This window comes from Triturus cristatus, chromosome 8, assembly GCF_964204655.1.
Source record: "Triturus cristatus chromosome 8, aTriCri1.1, whole genome shotgun sequence".
NCBI lineage: Eukaryota > Metazoa > Chordata > Amphibia > Caudata > Salamandridae > Triturus > Triturus cristatus.
This window is the reverse complement of record NC_140591.1, coordinates 1,539,681,769-1,539,703,340: the sequence shown is the minus strand read 5'-3', so window position 1 is coordinate 1,539,703,340 and position 21,572 is coordinate 1,539,681,769. Positions and strand designations below refer to the sequence as shown.

The 21,572-nt window shown below is 47.5% G+C and overlaps 1 protein-coding gene across 2 annotated transcripts in view; it reads right to left on the bottom strand.

The window, feature by feature from the left end:
• CLPB (ClpB family mitochondrial disaggregase) overlaps nt 1–21,572 on the bottom strand; it is a 1,140,376-nt gene that overhangs the window by 330,986 nt on the left and 787,818 nt on the right. For both annotated transcript variants that reach the window (XM_085623404.1, XM_085623405.1), the window contains one exon: nt 6,586–6,630. In XM_085623404.1, the coding sequence (XP_085479530.1) occupies nt 6,586–6,630 (45 nt within the window). The remainder of the gene's footprint in view (nt 1–6,585; nt 6,631–21,572) is intronic.

Here is a 21,572-nt window from a genome sequence, read left to right as displayed (position 1 = left end):
GACATCAAAATGGAACAGGAGCGGGGAGTGATCTGAAATACCCCGCGCCAGATGGCGCACCTCCCCCACACTCCCAGCATAGGCCGCCGGGACAAGGACATGATCAAGCCGTGAGAGGCTACCATGCGCCCCCGAGTGGAAAGTGTACTGCCGCTGCGTGGGATGTTTTAAGCGCCAGCAGTCCACCAATCCCAGTGTATCCAAGAGGCCAGGTAGCCATGCCTGGGCTCGGGGGAGGTCCCTAGGGGGGTGACGATCCAGAGTCCCAGAAACCACCGCATTGAAGTCCCCCCCAACCACTAGGAGTCCCCCCGGAAGGCCCAGGAGGAGGCGCCCCAGGTCTGCAAAAGTGGTCGCCTGCAACCCCGGTGGGACGTATACCGATACAAAAACCACCACTTTGCCTTCCATTCTCCCCACTAAAACAGCATAGCGCCCCCTATCATCATGGCGCACCTCATCAATTTCCAACGGGAGCGAGTTCTTCACCATAATGCCCACACCCCGTGAGCCCGACGTGAAGCCCGAGTGGGCCACCAAACGATAGCCACGCCGATTCATGGCACAAAAAGAGTTTCCAATAAGGTGTGTCTCCTGCAGGAAGACTACATCGGGTGAGATTCGTTTCAAATACTGCAGGACCACACCTCGTTTGATCCTATCCCCCAGTCCATTAACGTTCCAAGACAACAAAGTCAACTCCCTACCCCCCATAACACAAAGGAGCCATCAATCGTCCCCCGGAGAGCACCTTAAAAACAATACAGAAAAGGGTTAGCCTTGTGGTAAAAACGAACAACAACACCCCACCCCAACTCCCCCCTCCCTGCACCCCTGCATGAGCCCAAACAGCCCCCCCAAAGTGCAGTGTGCCTGTCGCCCCATAGATGGTGAAACTAACTAAACCCCCAGAGGAGGAGGGAGAACCCCCAAGAGACCCCACACGACCTCCACAGAACAGGCGAACAGTCAAAAGTGACATCAATTTTGTCCAGAGCGAGGCATAATATTAGTCCCTCAGTCCTGATCCGGCGGGCCCTCTCCCCCCACCGCTCCCCCCCCACCCCCCCGATCCCGATCCCCAGGCAAAGTATCCAACCAGTCCCCGGCTGCTTCGGGACGATCAAAGAAGTGCGTACGGCCATCCAACTCCACCCGAAGCTTAGCCGGGAAAAGCATAGCGTACTTGAGATTGAGGTCCCGTAGACGACGTTTGACTCCGAGATAGCTTAGTCTCTGCTTTTGGACCGCTGGGGTGAAGTCAGGATAAACATTTATATCCATATTGTCGAGTCTGACCGGCCCCTGTAGTCTGGAGGATTGCAGGATAGCGTCTCTGTCCCGGAAGTTGAAAATCCGGGCGATGAGAGGCCTTGGGGGGGCTCCGGCCTTGGGCCTTCCCCCGGGAACCCTGTGGGCCCGCTCCACCGCGAAGAATTTACTCAATCCCCGGGGCTGGAGGTGGGTGAGAATCAAGTCCTCCACGAATAGATCCGCCGCCGCCTCCTCCCGTCCCTCAGGCACCCCGAGAATACGGACATTGTTCCTCCGGGCCCGACCCTCAGAATCCTCCAGGCGACGATCCATCAGCGCGCTCGCCTGACCAAGCCGGCGCACCTCCTTTTGGAGGGCTGCCACATCCGTCGTGAGGCCCGATGTGGTGTGGGCCAACGAATCAACCCGGTCATTAGTCTTGGATAAATCGGCCCTTACCAGGCCAACATCCACAAGGACCGAGTCGATTTTCTGCGCCAGTGTATCAAAACGCTGGTCCACCGAGGCCTTCATCTCAGCGATGGCGCCCATCACGTCTCGCAGGGTCAGGTCCGCGGGCAGAGCAGGAGCATCAGTCGGACCCTCAGGGGACCTACGCGGCACCTCGGGAGATCCCTTCTGGAGGGTGTAGCGGTCCATGCTGTTAGACTGGGGGACTGCGCCACGTCGGGTCGATTTCACCTTTGCCCGATCTCCATCTTGCTTTGTGGACATGGTTCCAGTCCCACGGCCGTGCCAGGCACATCGTAAAGGGCGGGCAAGCCGGTTCACGGGATCCGGGGGGGGGGGTCACCACAGGGCCACGGGGCAAATCACAGCCGGCGGGTCGGCAGGGCACCCCAACGGGGCCACACTACCTCACAGTGCCCCGCGACCCAACCTCGCCGAAACAGCAAGGAGGGTGCAAAAGCGAAAGTGAAAGTGCGGGGTACGCGAGCCGCCGCGCCCAGCCCGCCACTGTTGTTGACTTTGCCTCCAGATCACCCCACAACTCCAATCCGGGGTCCGGCGTGGAGAAGGCCGGAAATCTCAATCGGTGCTACCGCCGGAGTCCGAGGTCCAATTTGGAAGCGGAAAGCGGGTGCCACCTCAGCTCGGGCTCACCAACACAGTCCCCTCATCTAGGACAGGATATTGTCAGGATATATGTAGGAGGTCGCGGAGGTCCTCGGGAGCCTCGCACCTACGCGGCCATCTTGGTTGTGCGCTAGGCTCCTCCTCGAGAAGTCTTTTTTTGATTGTTGGGAAATAGCAGATTGAATAAAAGTGCTGAAAACCAGGTGAAGGCTGTCCTAATGAGCAATGAATCAATCAACAATCAGTTGATTTTTAATGTGCAGCTTATCACCTGAGAGGGTATCCAGGCGCTTGGAGGGTCGAATAGCCAGGTCTTGAGCGCATTTCGGAATTCTGGTAGAGAAGGGGAGGCCATTCCATACTTTGCTGCAAAGAAAGAGAAGAAGCTCCCTCTGCTCATGCTTCTGTTGATGTGGGAAGTATGGGCGAGTGAAAGGTATGCGGAGCATAGTTGTGTGGCGGTTGGTGGAACTTAAGGTGGTGGTTGATGGAGGCGGGTCCTTGGTTGGGTTGGGCCTTGTATGCGTGGGTCAGCAGCTTGAATTGGCATCTCGTCTGCACTGGGAGGTAGTGGAATTTTTTGAGGTGATGTCGATGTATCGGGGAAGGTCGAGGACAAGTCTAACTGCGGTGTTCTGAATGGTCTGTTGTCTCCGAGCAATGAGAGACTGAGCTTGGTATCCAAAAAGAGGATAAACTTTTCCATATAGGCAAATATTGAGTCCTCTGAAAATGCACTAAATTGTTTTCGCAATCCAACTGGATTGATTACGTTTTCTGCACTTCTACGTATCCACAGTCAACCATAACAGCAGGAACATGCTAGTTAGCAATAAACCCGGATTAAAGGGGAGAAATATAAGAGAGAAAATAGAGACATAAAATATCACCAGTCTGACATGTTACTGTGTTACAAAACCAAAGGGGATGATGGACAGAGTGTTGAAAAATGCAAGCACTAGTCAACTGATCTGAGTTTAATCCATCATCATTCTTTAGCTCACTTCGGCACCCCAGTTCAGACATGGCCATATGCAAATCAGTCTGACCCTGTGCCTCATGGGACCAGTCCAGCCCGAACTGTAAAGCCATGTCTTCCCTGGACCGGACACAAGCATCCTGGCACCGGTTTCTGGCTAATCAGCTGTATCAGCCAGGCTAGCTCGAATCCAGTGGCAAAGTGAGCAAGGGACCCACGTCTGGACATACCCTGCCAACTTAGGGAGAACAAAGCAAAACCAAAGGGGATGATGGACAGAGTGTTGAACAATGCAAGCACTCACCCCCAGTCAACTGATCTGGGTTTAATCCATCATCATTCTTTAGCTCACTCCGCCACCCCAGTTCAGACATGGCCATATGCAAATCAGTCTGACCCTGTGCCTCATGGGACCACTCCAGCCCGAACTGCCAAGCCATGTCTTCCCTGGACCGGAAACAAGCATCCTGGGACCGGTTTCTGGCTAATCAGCCGTCATCAGCCAGGCTAGCTTGAATCCAGTGGTAAAGTGGACACAGAAGTCTACTGGATCAGAGTGGATATCTAAAGACCAGATTAATATTTTTAGTACCTTATTGCACTACTGAACAACTTATATAACAAATAATATAAATTAAGCATATCTCTATTCTTAGACTCTGTTTTTAGTGAAACTCTGAAACATTCCTGGAACTGCAAATAAATAATATCTATCTAATACACTGGCATCATTTCACTCCCTTCTGTGACAAAGTAACTACGTTCTGTATTTGTGGGTATACCCACTCTGGTTCTGATACACATTCAAGGCGGCTTCTTAAACTGCAAAATAAAAAAAACATGAATCAGAATCATATAGTTTGCACTGATACGAAATAAAACGATTTACTCAGTACATAACATTACCTTAAATACAATACATGCATCATAAGACTACCAGCAGTCTTTTAAGGAGATGAGGATCCTTCCTGTACCTCACATATCTTACTATCTAAATGAGCAAAAGAAAATATTAGCTTACACTCCTTCAAAAATACCTCTGCAACAGTACTTTAACTACTGAAGTTAAGTTGTAAAGTGCAACTGAATTCCTAATACTTTTCTGAATTTAGCTTGGACTTCAAAAGCGGCTCAAAAACAAAATCAATATCAAGGTTTTCACAATATCTGGTAAGAAGGTCCTGGCGGCAGGAACAAAGTATCTTGATTCCCTTGCAAGGATGCTTTGGACCATGAGGAAACTTATACTTGATAATTTCAAAACGACCACCACCATTTGAAAACGTCATGAGGGTTCTGTGGCTTCATGGGAAATTAGTTTCCAGAACTGCCCTCAGGACCCTTCCCTGACAAAGACATTAAGCCCTTCTGCAAACAGCACCAATGTTATGAGTGCACCATCCGCTGTACCTTCCATGGACTATGCATAGAACATCTTAGTCTGGAATACTAGGTTCACACATCCACTGAAAGCTGAAATTGTAGATGTATAGCACCAGTCGCGATAGATACAATCACGAAGTGGAGCTTTGCAAACACACTACAAGCAGCTGTAGGCCAAATGATAGGTATCTGTTGAGATAGTGAAAGTGTCAAATGGAGATTCTCATGCAATGGTGACATTCTTCCTTTACTGGTTGAAATCCACAGCTGTTATCTACTCGCTTGAGGAGCGTGTCCTCATGGTCTGAGCTTGCGTCAGAGTGGAAAGAGTCAACAAAGAGAAACAGATTGAAAATATAAAGATCTAATACTGCCCAGATGCCCCGTGTATTTTTAGTGAACCAGAAATAAAAGCTTTTGTATTTCCTTCTTCAGTCTCAAATGATGTGTAGGATCGACAGAAGATCCATGAAGATATTGAGTATCCATTGTTTTTGATTGAAGCTTGTCCATTGACGGTTTAAGCAATATAGTCCTTTCCCTGCTGTGGGTGCCTGCATCAAGATTTGTAGGTGTGCTGCTTACATTTTCAAAGAGGAGTGAGACTGGCCTTTTTGGGCAGATTTGATTTGTGCCAGTTGAACCCGCAGCTGATTCAGGCTTGTTTTGAAATCTATGTTTCTTGCTTGATACTTATTGCTTTCCTCCACTCTGCAATGTAGCTTCAATATGGCGAAAGGCAGACTACAGGGAGAATAGTCCATGAATTGGAAAAGGGGATCCAAAGTCCTCTACAGCTGCTAGAAGGTGGTATGTCAGGGGCTTTAACTTTAGGATCATCTGGATTGTGGCAAGACTGCACTAGAGACCAGGAAGAAGAACAGCAAGCGGGTGACATGCTACAGACATAGGTGTAGGCAGACCAAGACACAGTTAAAGTCTACAATGGTGATTAGAATAAACTATTCTGAGACCAAAGGCATGCATAACACAAATTAACCAAGGCAGGGTAGTCATGGGTTCAAAGTGCCATGCACCTGCTTCATTCACAGTTTTAAACTCCACCATAATTTTTCAATATTGGTGTTGGGAATGCAGTAAATTACAAGGAATAAGGTAATTTAATCTTGCATTTCTGGGACTGAACCTAGATTTAGCTAACCACAGTGCAGCTCTCTCCAGCAAGTAGGGTTGCCATTTCAGCATTTCTTACCGGCCTGCCCAGCGTTTTTAAGGCCTTTTAAGTCCGGGCCAGTAAAGAAATGAGGAAGTGTTGTGAAACCCGGTATTTTTCTCCTTTCTGAAACATAAACCCCAAACGTATAAAGATATCAGTTAAGAAGTATTTGAGAGCTAACTTGTTTCAGAATGATTATTAGAGTAAATAGGGGGATAATCCATTTCTTATGAAATAATCTTGACAATTTTACATAAATACTATTTTGCCCACAAGATCTTGGCTTCTACAGAGTAGCAAAATACAAACAAATGTCCAGTATTTTTTCTAAGAAAGCAAGCAACCCAACCAACAAGAAAGAACCGTTTTGAGGATCCTGGGAAATGTCAATTAAAGAGTTCCCTAGGCTCTCAAGCATCCCAGAATGGAACATGCTTGCCACATGTTGCACACTTTCGGTACTGGTGGAACCACTTCTTAAGTAGCAGCAGAATGACCAACTGATATTTATTTGGCGGATGCAAGACATCTTTTTCTTATATATACCTGTTGAACCCTGGTTACCAAACGCATTTATCAAAAACCTTAACTTCAGTAAGACATTATTGGTAGCAGGAGAAACTCTTGCCTTTCATCAGTCCAATAGTTCAACAGCAAAAACACATTTTTGTTAATTACTTAAATATTTCCTCACCTCATGTTTCTCTTGGAACTCAGACATGTCCATTCGTATAAAGCCCTACAGGAAAATTGAAGCATGATTTGTAAACAGGCAGTTCTAACACACTATCCACTAAATAAAGCAAAATAATATTCTTCAAACAAAATCATTTCAGACTTACATATTTGAGTAATATAAGAGGTGGATTATTTCGACAAAATCATTAGGAAACAGTCCATAAGGGCACACCTGGGAGCACTAAGTATAAAAGTATTTGGGAGCCATTTTTTGAGAAGCATTTGTTTAGAAAAAGCCTTTTAAGGTGACTTTGATACATTTGTTGGACTTTATTTTTATTCCTGAATGTCACTTTCCATTTTCCAAACCTTTTAATCTTCCATCAGCTTTCCCAAAATGCTGTCAGGCACCAACAGTTTAACTTGCTGCTAGTAACTTTATTGTGGTGAATTATAATGGTGCTTCTAACCAAATTAAGCAAAGGAAACTGCAAAACATGGCCAGTTTAAGGATTACAAAATACAAAAATCACCATATCAGCATCTTGAATAACAGCTATTATTTAAACGTCAAGAGACAATTCAATTGCTAAACATTTTATTCAAATAAGAGATCAATGTTCAGTAAGATTATTTTAGAACCGAACTTAAATCTATTTTGTAATGTGAAGAATTCGCTCTATTTATCTTTATTGTAATATTACTTTCTTGTTGTTTGTTTCCCTTAACTATTTATATTAAGCTATTATGTCCTTTTCATGCCTTCTATTCCAGGTCTGACTACAAAAATATATCACCAGTTCTTCAGAGATGTACAATACAAGTTACTTACCAGTGGTAATGCTCTTTCTAGTGGGAACTCTAGCTGCAGATTCCTCACCTTCAGCGTATGCCCACGCACCAGACAAGATACAGAGAATTTCAAAAGCAGCTCCCATGTGCTGGCAGGTGGAATTGTGTGGCCCTGCGTCGATGCCACAATGGTACAGAAGTGATGGAGTCAGTTTCTTGTCTCTTTTCACTTCCATGCCCTCAGCCATGGAGCACAGAATAAATGATGGTGACAGTCTGCTGATCTCTAGCTTTGGATCTTTTTGATGTTAAAGAGGCCTCATCCCAGACTGAGACGGAGCGAGGGCAGTGAGGAATATGCGGTTAGATAGAGCATCTAGCTCCATGTGATAAGATTGTTTTCCAAAACATCTTTTGCAAAAATTACTTTAAAAACTTTTTTTTACAATGACATTGCTTTTCTATGTTGCATATTTTTGTGAACAAAATATCTTTCAATAACATTTTGACATCCCCTTAACATTTTTTATTTCTATTTTTGTATTAAATCTGTTTATTTTACATGGAGTATGTACTATGTTTCGTTTCCAATGGTTGTATGATAGAGACACGCATGGTTAAACCATGAGTGCCTCTACCATACAGCCCAAACCACAAATGCATTTTAACCACGCATTCCTTTGACACGCATGCCTTTACTACGCAATTTCGGGGTATAGGCATGAATGGTAAAGGGGTATGTGTGGCTAAGGTCACCACTACCCTGACCCCCTCCACCCCCAACCCTCCACGTTATTCCTAAACCCTGGCCCTTTACAAACACTACCCGACCCCAGCGCTATCCCTAAAACTAACCTGTGTACAAATACCCCTCCCCTTGCCCTAAGGCCTAACCCTGCCCCTTTACTTATACTACCGGACCCCCCCACCAACACTGTCTCTTACACAACACCAACCCCTTCCATTGCCCTGAGACCTACCCCGACCCCCGTCCAGGCTTAAAAACGAACAGTTCTCTCCTAGGGTTATTTCCATTATAAGTCATAAGCACTTGAATAGTACCGCCCACGTGCGGAGACCCGGAGCACTTCTTTAGATATATCTTCTTAACCCCTTCGGTGCTCATGACGGAAGGGCACGGTCATGGGTGCCTCAGGAGGTGGGGAAGAGCTTTCCCAAACTCCAGAGGCCCTTCCCTGGTTTTCAGTGTAATGACGATCACGCGAATGGCACGCTGTCGTCATAACATTGAAAACGAAACTAAAACTTAGCTTCAGTTTCAGTGCTCGTGGGGCTATCTCAGCCCCTTAAGCACCGAAACACTTGGGCGAAGTATCGTTGTAAAGGGGAGAATCTACCCTTTCCAATGATACCCTTCCCTAGTGGTTCCCTGCTTGAGGATCTCCCCAGGAGGGCGATCCCCAAGCAGCAATCCACCGATTAGCACCAGGGAGGGGGGAGTGGCCCCCATTCTGTTTTGGGCACAACAGTCTTTCTGCCCCCCTGGGGGGCAGTAGCCCCCAATCTGCCCCCCCGGGGGGCAGAAAGCCCACTAGCGCCAGGGATTTTTTTCCCAAACATTTACTTAGGGTGGGGGCTGCCCAAAACGGGCATGCCAATGCCCCACCCCCCTCAATAAAATGACACTTTCTGCCCCCCCCCGGGGGGCAGAAAGCCTACTAGCGCCAGGGATTTTTTTCCCCAAACATTTACTTAGGGTGGGGGCTGCCTAAAACGGCCATGCCAATGCACCCACCCCACAAATAAGAATTGCAGTCTTTCTGCCCCCCCTGGGGAGCAGATGGGGCAGTAGCCCCCACTTTGCCCCACTAAAGGGGCAAAAAGCCCACTTGACGCCAGGGATTTATTTTGGCCAAATGAAATTAGGGTGGGGTCTGCCCAAAACGGGCATGCCAATGCCTCCACCCCCCCCCAACAAACTTACAGCCTTTCTGTCCCCCCGGGGGGGGGGGGGGGGGCAAAAAGCCTACTAGATGGCAGGGATTTATTTTGGGCAATTGAAATTAGGGTGGGGGCTGCCCAAAACGGGCATGTCAATGCCCCCACCCCTGCCCCCAAATAATTGCAGTCTTTCTGAACCCGGGGCAGAAAGCCCTCTAGAAACCAGGGATTTTTTTTATTCATGTAGGGGTGGGGGCTGACCAAAATGGGCATGACAATACCCCCCCTGAGAAATTCCAGTCTTTCTGCCTCCCGGTAGGGGCAGATGGGGGCAGTGGCCCCTGATCTGCCCCCTGGGGGGGCATAAAGCCCACTAGGCTCTAGAGATTACACTGGCTGTTTTTTTGTGTGTGGGTGGGGGCTGTCCAGAATGGGCATACCAATGCCCCCACACCCCCAAAAAATAGCCACAGTCTTTCTGCTCCCCCTTGGGGCCATATCTGGGCAAACTCCCCCCACCCTGCGAATCCCCCCCAGGGCGGCAGAAACCCCACAAGGCACAGACTTATTTTTAGCAGTCTGCCTACCTGTGGATTTTGTTTCACTGTGAAACTGTGGTGTGTCCACGTTGTGTTTTGGGCTGTTTCCTGTTGTGGGCCTATCCACACAAGTGAGGTACCATTTTTCTCAGACGACTTTGGGGAACGCGGGGTGGGTGGAATTTTGTGGATCCATGTCTACTAACCCCATTACACCCCCATCTATTAAAGCAGCTGTCCTGAAAGATACAAGGCAGTTGCTCATTTTGAATCAGAGGGGTATTATCGGCTATACCTACCCTCCCCTGCTTTTTGCCTAACCAATACCCAATTCCTATAAGCTGCATACAAAGTCTTAAAGCTGGTTCGTTTGAAATAGCTTTGCTCAAAAAACATCATTAAACAGCCCTGAGCAGATTTACCAAGCAACAGCTCATAAATGGAGGGTGACCTGATACTGGAATCCTGCGCCATTGTGCGACAGCTAAACAATATCCGATAACACTGCAAGACTGCAGAGAGATAATACAGCCTGAAGTTTGGTAGTGCCCAGCCGCCCCTACCTCTAGGTAAACACATAAAAACGTTCGCTCTTCTGGTCTTCCCGTATGCCCAAATAAAACTAGCTGTTATCCGATCAATTTTCTTAAACCATCCATCATTAATTTCTAGTGGGAGAGATCTAAACACGTATAATATTTTGGGAAGAAAGATCATTTTGATTAAATTACATCTTCCCATTATCGACAGTCTCAAGTTATCCCATCTTTTAAAATCAAGCTTGGCTTTCTCCAGGATAGGGGACAAATTTTTGTTGACTATCATGTCTATCATTGAAGTAATACGAATACCAAGATACGTGGCCTCATTTGTGATCCTAATATAAGTTGCTAGCGTGTGTCTGTTGACAAATATTTGGGTTTTCGTTTTGTTCAACAAAAATCTTGACCCATTTCCAAATGCTTCAGCCAGTTTCTCCACTGCCCTTATAGCCCTGCCTGGATCACTTGTAATTATGGCGATGTCATCGGCATAGGCGAGGGTCTTAGTATCCCACCCCTGTAATGTAACGGGCACGACCTCTTGTGAGGTTTCTAACGTTCTAATAAAAGGGTCAATAAATAGTGCGAAGAGTAGGGGAGACATAGGGCAACCCTGTCTTGTACCCCTCTCTATTACAAAGGGTTCAGTTTGTTGTCCCATTATACTCAGATAGGCCATAGGTCTTTTATATATTGCCTGGATAGCGTTGATAAAGTTTATCCCCAATCCAACCCCCTCCATCACTTTCCAAAGAAAGGCCCACGACACACGGTCGAAGGCCTTTTCAGCATCCAAAAAACAGATCCCCATTGGTTTAGCCAAGACTTCAGTTGCATCAAATATGGTTATAACCCTTTGGATATGGTCTGTAGTTCCCCGCCCAGGGATAAACCCGTGCTGTTTATCAGATACAAGCTGATGTATGACCCCAGCCAGACGGGTAGCGAAGATCTTTGAATATAGCTTTCCGTCGCTGTTTAGCAGTGTAATAGGTCTGTAGGAGCCAAGAGCAATAGGATCTTTATCTTTCTTTAAGAATATAATTATGTTGGCAGCGATCTGGGCGGTGAAATCCCCTTTCTGACTCCATTTACGAGGTTCAAGAGCTCCTGCTGAACTTCCGCAAAGAATATTTTATAAAACTCTAATGGTTTAGAGTCTAATCCTGAGGCCTTCCCTGAGGGTAGGGCAAACAGGGCCAATTGCAGCTCTTCTAATGAAATTTCTCTCCCTATCATCAACCTGTCTTCATCTGTAAGTATAGCAGAGCCCAGCGGGCCAACCAAGTGGTTGTCTGGTAATGCAGGGCTGGATATAGGCGGTTCTTTATACAGGTTAGCGTAAAACTCCCTGAAGGCCTCCCTAATTTCCCCAGGTTCCGTAACTATATTTCCACTCATGGTCTTAACTTTGCTGATGTTAAAATCCATGCTCTGCTGTTTTGCCCTGACTGCCAAATGCCTCCCAATGCGCTCATTGTATTCATAGCGATCCTGTTCGCTAGCAAGGAGTTTCCCAGCTATTTTCTCTGCATGATGTTCATTACGGCGGGCCTTAGTGATAGCTATCTCATTTAAGACAGGAGCCAAGTCTCTTCCATTTTGGACAGCGCCAATTAATCTAATTTCCAAGGTGCTTAAAGTTCGATATAGTTCTCCCCAGCAATCACGGGCCTTCTTCTGTTTAGCAATGCTAAAGCTCAGGGTTTCACCCCTTATGCCTGATTTGAAGGAGTCCCAAACAAACCCTTCCTCTGCGCTTCCCTTATTTATGGAAAAAAAAACGTAATCCAGGCCGGCATATGCTCAACATAATCAGGATCCAAAAGCAGCCCCCTTTCAAACGATCACTTTCTAGGTACTCGAGTCAGACCAGCAATTATTAGTTCGAACACAATCGGGTTATGGTGGGCCACTACTCTAGGATATAGTTCCACCCGTGCCCCTCTGCCCAATACAGGTGTAACTAGGAAGTAGTCCAACCTGGCAAAGCTGCCATGCGGGGCCGAGTAGTAGGTATATCCTGGGTTTGGTGCCCTTAGGGCATCCCATACATCTACCAGACCGAGCTCTCTACGCAAATGCCCAAGTGCATGAAATGATTGTGGCTTTCGTCCAGTATGGTTTTCTTCCATATTACAGAGCCCCCCTCTTGACCCATTTAGATTGAGGTCCCCACAAACAACAAATGGACCAGGCCACGTTAATAATTCAACAGCCAGATAGTTAAAAACACTTGGATCATCCAACAATGGGGCATATATTACGGATAGTGTAAAAGAGCCACTGCCGGCCCTGCATTCCTGTATCACCCATCTACCCAGCTTGTCAACTGCGCTGCGGCCTGGAATAGTTGAGGTGCCTTTCACTAAAATAGCCACCCCCCTGTTCCTGGTTTCTTGTGTTGTATGACAAATAACCTTTAAACCTAGAGTTTAGCCCAGCAGCGCGGTCCTTACCCTCCTTGCTTTTGGCCATGCCACCCCCTGCCACTGCAGCTTCGGTTAATTGTTCAGGTAGCAAAGGATCGCTGGAACTGTGGGGGTCCCTGCCCTCTGTCCCATCCTCTCCGTCCTCTCCCATCACATCTACCTGTGGTGTGGCATCTAACAGTGCCGGTGTGGCCTGCCTACTTTTTTTTTTAATCGCAGATGGCAGAGATGGTAAAGATGGCCAGTTCTCGGTATTTTTGCTGGTAAAAAATTCTGTAATTGAGGGCTGCGGTGCATATTGTAAGTCAGTGTCCAGAGCCCCTGTTACTTCTTCAACACCTGCACCAGCACAAGCACCTATCTTACTTGGTTTAGGGGCTTGATTCCTCCTTTTACTAGTGTTGATACTGCCCAATCTATTTTTTCCTACCTGGGCTGTTACTGCAGCTGCTGCCTTACCTGGCCCAGACTGCTCGAGAGTCCCATCCTGTCTGGCAGCAGGAGCTCGGGTTGTAGATCTGTTCAGCGCCATACTGGACGCTTCACCTTTGTCTTTCAGGGTCTTTGCAGGTTTTGGTGGCATTCTCGAGCAGGCAACCACCCAGGCAGTATGGTATCCTGATCCGAGAGCCAGTCGAGGGAGCTTCCTGGCAAGTCCTTCCCACCAGTCCAGAGCACTGAGACACCGGCGAGCAGCAGGCTCCCAGAATAGGCGCCAGTCCCCGTTCTTCGTCCCTCTCCACGCTGATCTTGTGAGCATCGCAGTGAAGCGGATTAATCGCCCGAAGGAGCCATGAGCCGTGAGGAATTCCAGAGAGCCAGGTCAATTCATGCAAAAGGAGCAAGGTAAGATTTGAAAGCTCCGGGGGAGCACCGACGCAAGCGTCTAGGCGGCAGCCATCTTGTTTTTCCCGTAACTTCAACGCAACAGCATCTTAAACGTCACAGATAAAAGTGATCTCATACCACGCCTGTCACTGAATGCTCCTGAACGAGTGAAGACATAGGTACGTTGATCAGACGCACGAGCCTACTGCATATTCAGCTCGCTTCCTCACCTCTTGCGGACAGTGCATGTAAGTGGTTGTACGCAGTAGGATAGAAGACACTTTGGTATTAACAGCAGCGCCGAGCATGGCCGAGAACGCGTGGAGGTCACTGGTGAGACAGTTGTTAACGGGGCCCCAATAAAAGGCGGGGCGGGATCTCTGTGGCCTTCACGGTGTTTTGTATGGGTTGTGAAATTACACTAGTCATACGGTTTCGAGCAGTGCCCTCTGCTCTAGGGCAGATAATGCTCAATCGTAATCCGACAGCTCAGAAGAAGCAGCCTGATGTTCCACAGCAACGGGAACGGATCGGGTAACAAGGATACCCCAGAGTCCCCATTTATCATATTACTAAAAGTGTGCCAGGAAAACAGAACTTCATTAATAGTGACTTAGACAGTTAGAGACTGGCTTCTGGGACCGCCAGGAAGGAGATACAGTTGTGATGAAGGAACTGTAGAGACTGGTCAGTAACAGAAATTAGCGACCTGTAGTGTTTTGACTGAAACAGAGTCTGGTGATGTAAACAGTACGGAATGTAACAGAAAGCCTTGGCCTGTAGAACTATCTGAGCTGATCTAATCGCGGTCCCTCTTACATTGACTGATCCAAAACGGAGCCTAGTGAGCTAGAAATACGAAACTGCATGAGTGATGCACTGTAGAGACTGGTCTGCAAAGCGCGCGCGCCTGTGGCCGTGAAAGTGAGTGACAGAGCAAGAGAGAGGAAAGACAGATGGCGAGACCTAAAAAAGGCAGAGAGTGGTGCGCGCGCGACGGGAAACGTGAAAGCAGGCTGACGAGTGATGGGCGATGTGCATGCACCATGACGAGAAAGGAAAGCCAGATGGCGCCTCTGCTCGTCATTGTGCGCGTAACCGCACGCTCTATGCCACCTGGTCGGACTTTTGAAAGCCCACTCACTAAATGTCTCTCCAGAGCAACACATGCGCTGGCTCAGGCAAGACATAAAAAGGGTCAGTTTTCACTGTAAAAATAAAGTGTGTCCACGTTGCATTTTGAGCTGTTTCCTGTCGCGGGCACTAGGCCTACCCACACAAGTGAGGTACCATTTTTATCGGGAGACTTTGGGGAAAACAGAATTGTAGAGCAACTGTTATTACCTATTGACTTTCGATGCATTTCTGCCTACCAAATGAAAGACAATGTGTAAAAAATAAGTAATTTTGAAATATTGACCTATAATTCTCATGCTAGTATGGGTAATCACAATTTCGGAAATGTGCAAATATTTACTGTTTCTAAACTCTATATTTTGTTCCAGTTTCAGAAATAATAATAAAAAAACATTGCAAGACGCTGCTCAGTTATTGGCTCTCGGTTCGTCAGGTTCTTGGTGAACCTAAAAGTCCTATATTTCCCCACAAGCAGAAAGGTCCAGCGGATGTAACGGTATATTGCTTTCAAACAGCTGTCATAATTAGAAGAAGTTACAGGTGAAAACGTTGACACAAATGGCTGTTATTTTCAACTAATTTTCAATTTTTCCTATATTTAACGGTTAGTTTCTATAAAGAAACCTTGAAGGATCTACACAAATGACCCCTTGCTGAATTCAGAATGTTGTCTACCTTTTAAAAATGTATAGCTTACCAGGATCCATTATTGCTTTCATACCCATTTCTATCATTAACTGGTAAGAGGTTGAAAGCACAAAAAATAGCAAAAAAGGCTATCAGGCACATGCATCAAGAAAAGCTTTTGCGAGTCCTTAATTGCGAATATTAAGGAATCGCAATTAAGGACTCGCAAAAGCCTATGCATGTAGGAATCGCTATTAAAATAGCGATTCCTTAACATTCATTAATTGCGACTCACAAATTGCGAGTCGCAATTAATGAATGGCTTCCCATTCATTCCTATGGGCCTCCAGGCCCATAGGAATGCATTGGAGATTGAGGTACTCGCAAATTGCTCCCGCAATTTCTAGGGTGCAAGGGTGTCAAAATGACACCCTATTGCACCCATGTATGTGAACTCTGCACACATGTTGCATACACACATGCTCTAAGGGCATGTGTGTGCGCAACATGAAACTTAGAAAAATGCAAATAAGTGCATTTTTCTAAGTTTTAGCAAATTACCATGAAGTCCAGCTTCATGGTAATTTGCTCCCGCTAATAGCGAAATCGCTATTTTTTAAACTTTAATGCATTGCATTTAAGGAATCTCAATTAGGGATTCCTTAAATGCAATCGCTATTTAAGGAATCGCTATTTTGAGATTCCTTAAATTGCGATTTTTGCATTTGGGATGATGCATCCCAAATGCAAAAATACCGGTCGCAAAGGGGCAGATTCTGAGAATCTGCCCGTTTGCGACCGGTTTTGTGGTTGATGCATGTGCCTGTAAGTCCCAGAAAAATGCCAAACCTGTGTAAAAAATGTTGGTTTTCTGTCATTCCCTAAAAGCTGGGAAAATGGTGACTTCAGCCCCACAAACCCTTTTTTGATAACATTTGCAGGGAAAAACCCAGACGCTTTCATTTGCAGCCAGTTTTTCCCAAAAAATACAACATGTAGCTGTATTTTGGCTAATTTCTGGGTTCCCTCTAGGGGAATACACAAACCCTGGGTACCTTTAGAATCCCCGTGATGTTGGAAAAATAGGACGCAAATTTGGCGTGGATACCTTGTGTGGTCGAAACGTTACAGGGGCCTAACCACGAACTACCCCACATAGCCAAAAAAAGGCTTTGGGGTGGTAAGGGTGGAGGTGGCTGGGGGGGGGGGGAGGCCTAGCAGCAGACGAGTTGAGTGGGATTTTTTACCTTTCTTCAGAAAGGCCTGCAAGACACTTAAGAGATAGAGAGACAATAATGCAGCCGAAATAAATAGGCTACACTGGCCGCATTTTCATCTTGAAGTGAAATAAGGGGCCAGTATACTATTTTTTGAATCATTTTTGAAGTGTTTAACACACAAGACTCCCTTTCACAAAACTTTCATGATAAAGATGAAGACAGGGGACAGAATAACCACAGAGGCTGCCATTATACGTCTTAAAAATATATCCTGTGCCTTTAGGAAGACAGAGACCACCAGTATCCCATCATGAGACGTTGGCCTAGCATATGCTGTCCACTAGTTATAGTGGGCACCTTGCACCAGTCCAAACAACCCTTATTGATGATAGGTTTAAAGACAACCTTTATTGAAAGCTATCCTAGTGGTAGCTATGGAGAGCAGCCTTCAGGCTAAGTCTTGAAGGAGTGTAAAGCAGCTTGGTTTACCAGATTATAACCTCTTGAATTACTAAATGAAAGGAGAACCAAACCAGGTATATATATAAAATATGTATTTATTTCTAAACACTCACAACTAATCTATGAGATTAGAGTCCAAGATACACAATAATACAGTTCTAAAACAACAGTAAATAGCACAATATACAATGGACCCCAGGGGCGGGCCAAACCATATATTAAGAAAGTGGTATAAGAACCACGACTTGACTAGAGCAAGTAGAATCGCTGGGACCCCAAGGAACCACCCAAGATAGTAACACAGGAGACCCACGGGGGACGTGTGCAGTGTGAGAACACAGCCGCGAGCCCCGTACAAGGCTATGGGAAAGTCGCAGTTGGAATTTTAGAAGTTAAGGACATGTAGGAGAGGACTTTGAGCAAACCCCTTTAGACTTGGGGGGGTTCTAGGGTCAAACCCCATGGGAGCACCAGAGTACTTGATTGACCTCACCCAGGGAAGCCGGGTGCATAGGTGTCAAATGGTGTCGGGAATCGTCGTTGATTTCAATGGCAATCTGCTGCAAAGTGCTGCTGCCGGGAATGAGAAAAGTGTCCGGTGTGATCCAAGCCTGGATCGAAGATCAGAAGAACCTGAAAGCAGAGGGGACAGAGTCTGGGTCACTTGCCAGTGACCAGGGGCACGATAGACGAATGCCCACCATTGTCGGGTGTTTCAGGTGCGAAGAGGTGAAGCTTGACTCTGCAGCCACGAGGACCAGGAGGCGTCGACGATGACCAGGAGCTGGATTCGAGCTGTCCCACGAAGGATGTTGCGTGCTTGCTACGGTGTCGGTGATCGGATTGAATCCAACAAGGGGCGCTCTTAGAACTTTGCGGTTTGCTGCCACACTTGCTGTCCTGTGCCTACCTGGTCCCGGTGCTGCTGCTGTTGTCCTCCTGGTCCCGGTGTTGCTGCTGTTGCCCTCCTGCCGCCGCCGCATTCTCACCACATAGCGGCCGCAGAGCGTGGGAGGGACTACAGCCCCCAGGAGCCTTAGCGGCGGAAGTCCGCTTTCGTCAGTTTCACGCACGGAGGCGTTTAAAATCGAACTCAGCCCCGGCAGAGCGGGCGCTCTTAGAACTTTGCGGTTTGCTGACACACTTGCTGTCCTGTGCCTACCTGGTCCCGGTGCTGCTGCTGTTGTCCTCCTGGTCCCGGTGTTGCTGCTGTTGCCCTCCTGCCGCCGCCGCATTCTCACCACATAGCGGCCGCAGAGCGTGGGAGGGACTACAGCCCCCAGGAGCCTTAGCGGCGGAAGTCCGCTTTCGTCAGTTTCACGCACGGAGGCGTTTAAAATCGAACTCAGCCCCGGCAGAGCGGGCGCTCTTAGAACTTTGCGGTTTGCTGCCACACTTGCTGTCCTGTGCCTACCTGGTCCCGGTGCTGCTGCTGTTGTCCTCCTGGTCCCGGTGTTGCTGCTGTTGCCCTCCTGCCGCCGCCGCATTCTCACCACATAGCGGCCGCAGAGCGTGGGAGGGACTACAGCCCCCAGGAGCCTTAGCGGCGGAAGTCCGCTTTCGTCAGTTTCACGCACGGAGGCGTTTAAAATCGAACTCAGCCCCCGCGTTGCGGGACGCGCGCGGGCAGCGCCGGGCTAAGCCCGGGCAAAGGGCGGGCCGTCTGTGGCCGTCCGGGGCAGGAAGAGGCAGGGCTGGGCCCCGTCCCTTATTTTTGAGTTACACGCTGTCCGTGTGGAGGACTATCTGGACATATTCACCGTATCCTGACATCATCGCATCTTGTTGAGGTACTTAGTTCGTGTATGGCCCCATTGTTCGGTTTATGGTATTGGTAAGTGATAGGTGAGCCACAGGAGAGGGACTGTCGGGACATTGTACCATCTAAGACATACAAGTTACATTATTCCCCATCAAGGCTGAAGAACAAACAAGTGGTGTAGAGTCAGTTAGATCATGGTCAAACCAAAAAACCAGCACACAAGGGCAGAGGGAGGGGTGAGGGGAACCCTGGACGCTTTTATTATACGCGCAGAGTCACTCCTAGCTCATGAGATTCTGTTGACTGAGAAAAGGCTTTCATTGGACTCTTTAATTGCTAATAAACGGTCTTCTTTGGGCAACATAGCCCTCTGCCCTACACCGGGTGGAGGTACATGTATGTCCCAAACGACGCACGCACATCCACCCCAGCCTCAGTCCTCTGATACTCCGATAGTGATAGATAATTGCTCTCGGGGGGGCTCAGACTCATTAGGTCAATCAACAACCGACCACACTAATATAGGCAGTCCTCAGCCCGCTAGCACTAACATTGATTTGGCTAATGACAATAACATCATAGGGGGAGGAGTACCTAGGGGGGCAACCAGTGCACAAACACTAATGCCTAACTCACACCCTATACAATCACCCATTAGCGAAGTTATCACACGTTCTAAAAAATCCCAACATGCGGCAGGGCAACTAGAGAATGGTGGAAGGTGTGCTGCTAATCTTCCCAGCAAGTCTGGCCGCGGAGGGCGAACCACGTCTAGCAAAAGAGGGAACACAAACAGTGAGAATATAGCATGCCCAGGCTGTCAAAATATAAACAGGGCGGGGGAGCTGCAGGATATCACCACAGCATTTGGGGAAAAAATGGAACAGCTTTTAGCCCAACACCTAGACCCAGTCCTGAACGTAGTTTTAAATCTAGTGGAAAAGATAAGTAGGCTGGTAAACTTAGTTAGTGAGCAGCACAATGGGGTTACTCCACCAAGGAAGGAGAAGGAGTCAACAGTGGAGGATAGTGGGATTAAGTCTGTAACCAATCCTGACCCTGATCTTAGAGCCCATAGGCAAGTACCCCCGGACCACAGGAATACAAGCAACAGAACCCTCGGTGGCATGGCCCAGGGCTCCACACAATTCCCTCCCGAATCAAACGAGGCCTGTTGGGGACCAAGCGAGCAAGCCACCAGGGATAAAAACACTGCGAATGCTTGTGTTCAAAGCACCCCAGGCCTCCAGACTCTGGATTTGCCCCCTGCCTCTAGCCCCTATTCGATTGTTTTAGTAGGAGTGCCGGGTCTGAACAATGATAGAGAGGAAACAACCAACGCTCTGATTAATAAAGCCTCACACTGGTTACTCAATAACACGCCTGATAGAAGTTTGCAGCACAGGCATATCCTTATGGCTAGGAGGGTAGCTTGGATTGGAAAGACCGCGAAAAAATTTGCGGGCGACTGTGTGATAGTTAACTTCAGGTACCCAGAGCTAGTCAGAGATTTGTTGGACAATCGATATGAGGAAAGAGTCCCTGGGTCCTGTATTAGGATGTTACCTCTGCATTTCTTTTATAGAAGTAGAGCTCCGCCTAAGGGTACTAGTTGGCTGGGGTCAGGGACAGTAGTTGGAAGAAGGGAGGAGGCTCACGGCTTTCAATCAAACAGATTTGCCCCCCTTTCAAGCCTATCTCCCCTGGATGAGCAAGACTGACTGACGATACCAGGCAACGGGGAGCAGGAGACAGACATAGACACCTTTAGTAATCATGTAGAATCGCCTCCCTTAATGGTACCTGATTTGGCTCAGGGGACCCCCGACCCAGATGTAGCAGTTGGTGATGTAGGCATGTTGGGTAGAGAAGCTGGATCCAGGAGACCTCATACTAATTGTTTATTGAGGGGCTCCACCCCAAGGCACTCGCCCGGTGCACCAAAAGGACAAGACTCAGACCATAACGATTTGAGGTTGATCTCCTGGAATACTGCCGGTTTGGCATCTAAAATTCATAATTCGGACTGGCTAGATTTTATTAGGAAATACCATGTTATTTGCCTCCAGGAGACATGGGAAACAAGTAACAACGCCTCATTCATTGAAGGTTACAAGCAATTCTTTGTTTCAGCCAGGAAATCAACTATGGGCCGTGCCATGGGAGGGCTAATTATGTATGTGGCATTGGCACTGAATGGGAGGTGGGTAGATCTAGAATGGGATTCAAGTTGCCTACAGGGAGTGAGACTCATAACCAAGGGTATAAAGATCATTTTTATAAATTTTTACAATGCAGGACAATCTATGCTAAATTTGGTTGAACTGGAAGAGAGGCTGACTAGTTTAAATGAATCAAGGGATGCTGGCACCCAATTAATTCTTATGGGGGATTTTAATTGCCATCAGTGCCCACACCTGAAATGGGAAGATGGGATGTGGGATGCCTGTCCCACTATTAGTGGATGGCATCTGGAACACTCCAGTGAGGGCCTGGCATTAAGTAGAATTCTCGGCAAGTTTGCTTTAACCCACACGATGGATATGATTAGGAATGGGACACCTAACTCATTAATCCCTTCCTTTAAGGGGAGAGGAAGGGATTCAATTATAGATTATTTTTTTATATCCACCGTGTTTGAAAGTAGGGTAGCCCATTTTGAGATAGTGCCAAGCGTGTTCAGTGATCATAACCCTCTGGTTTTGTCATTAGTGGACATACTTGGTACCAAGGTGGCTGTAGTATCTACTGTGGGTGAAT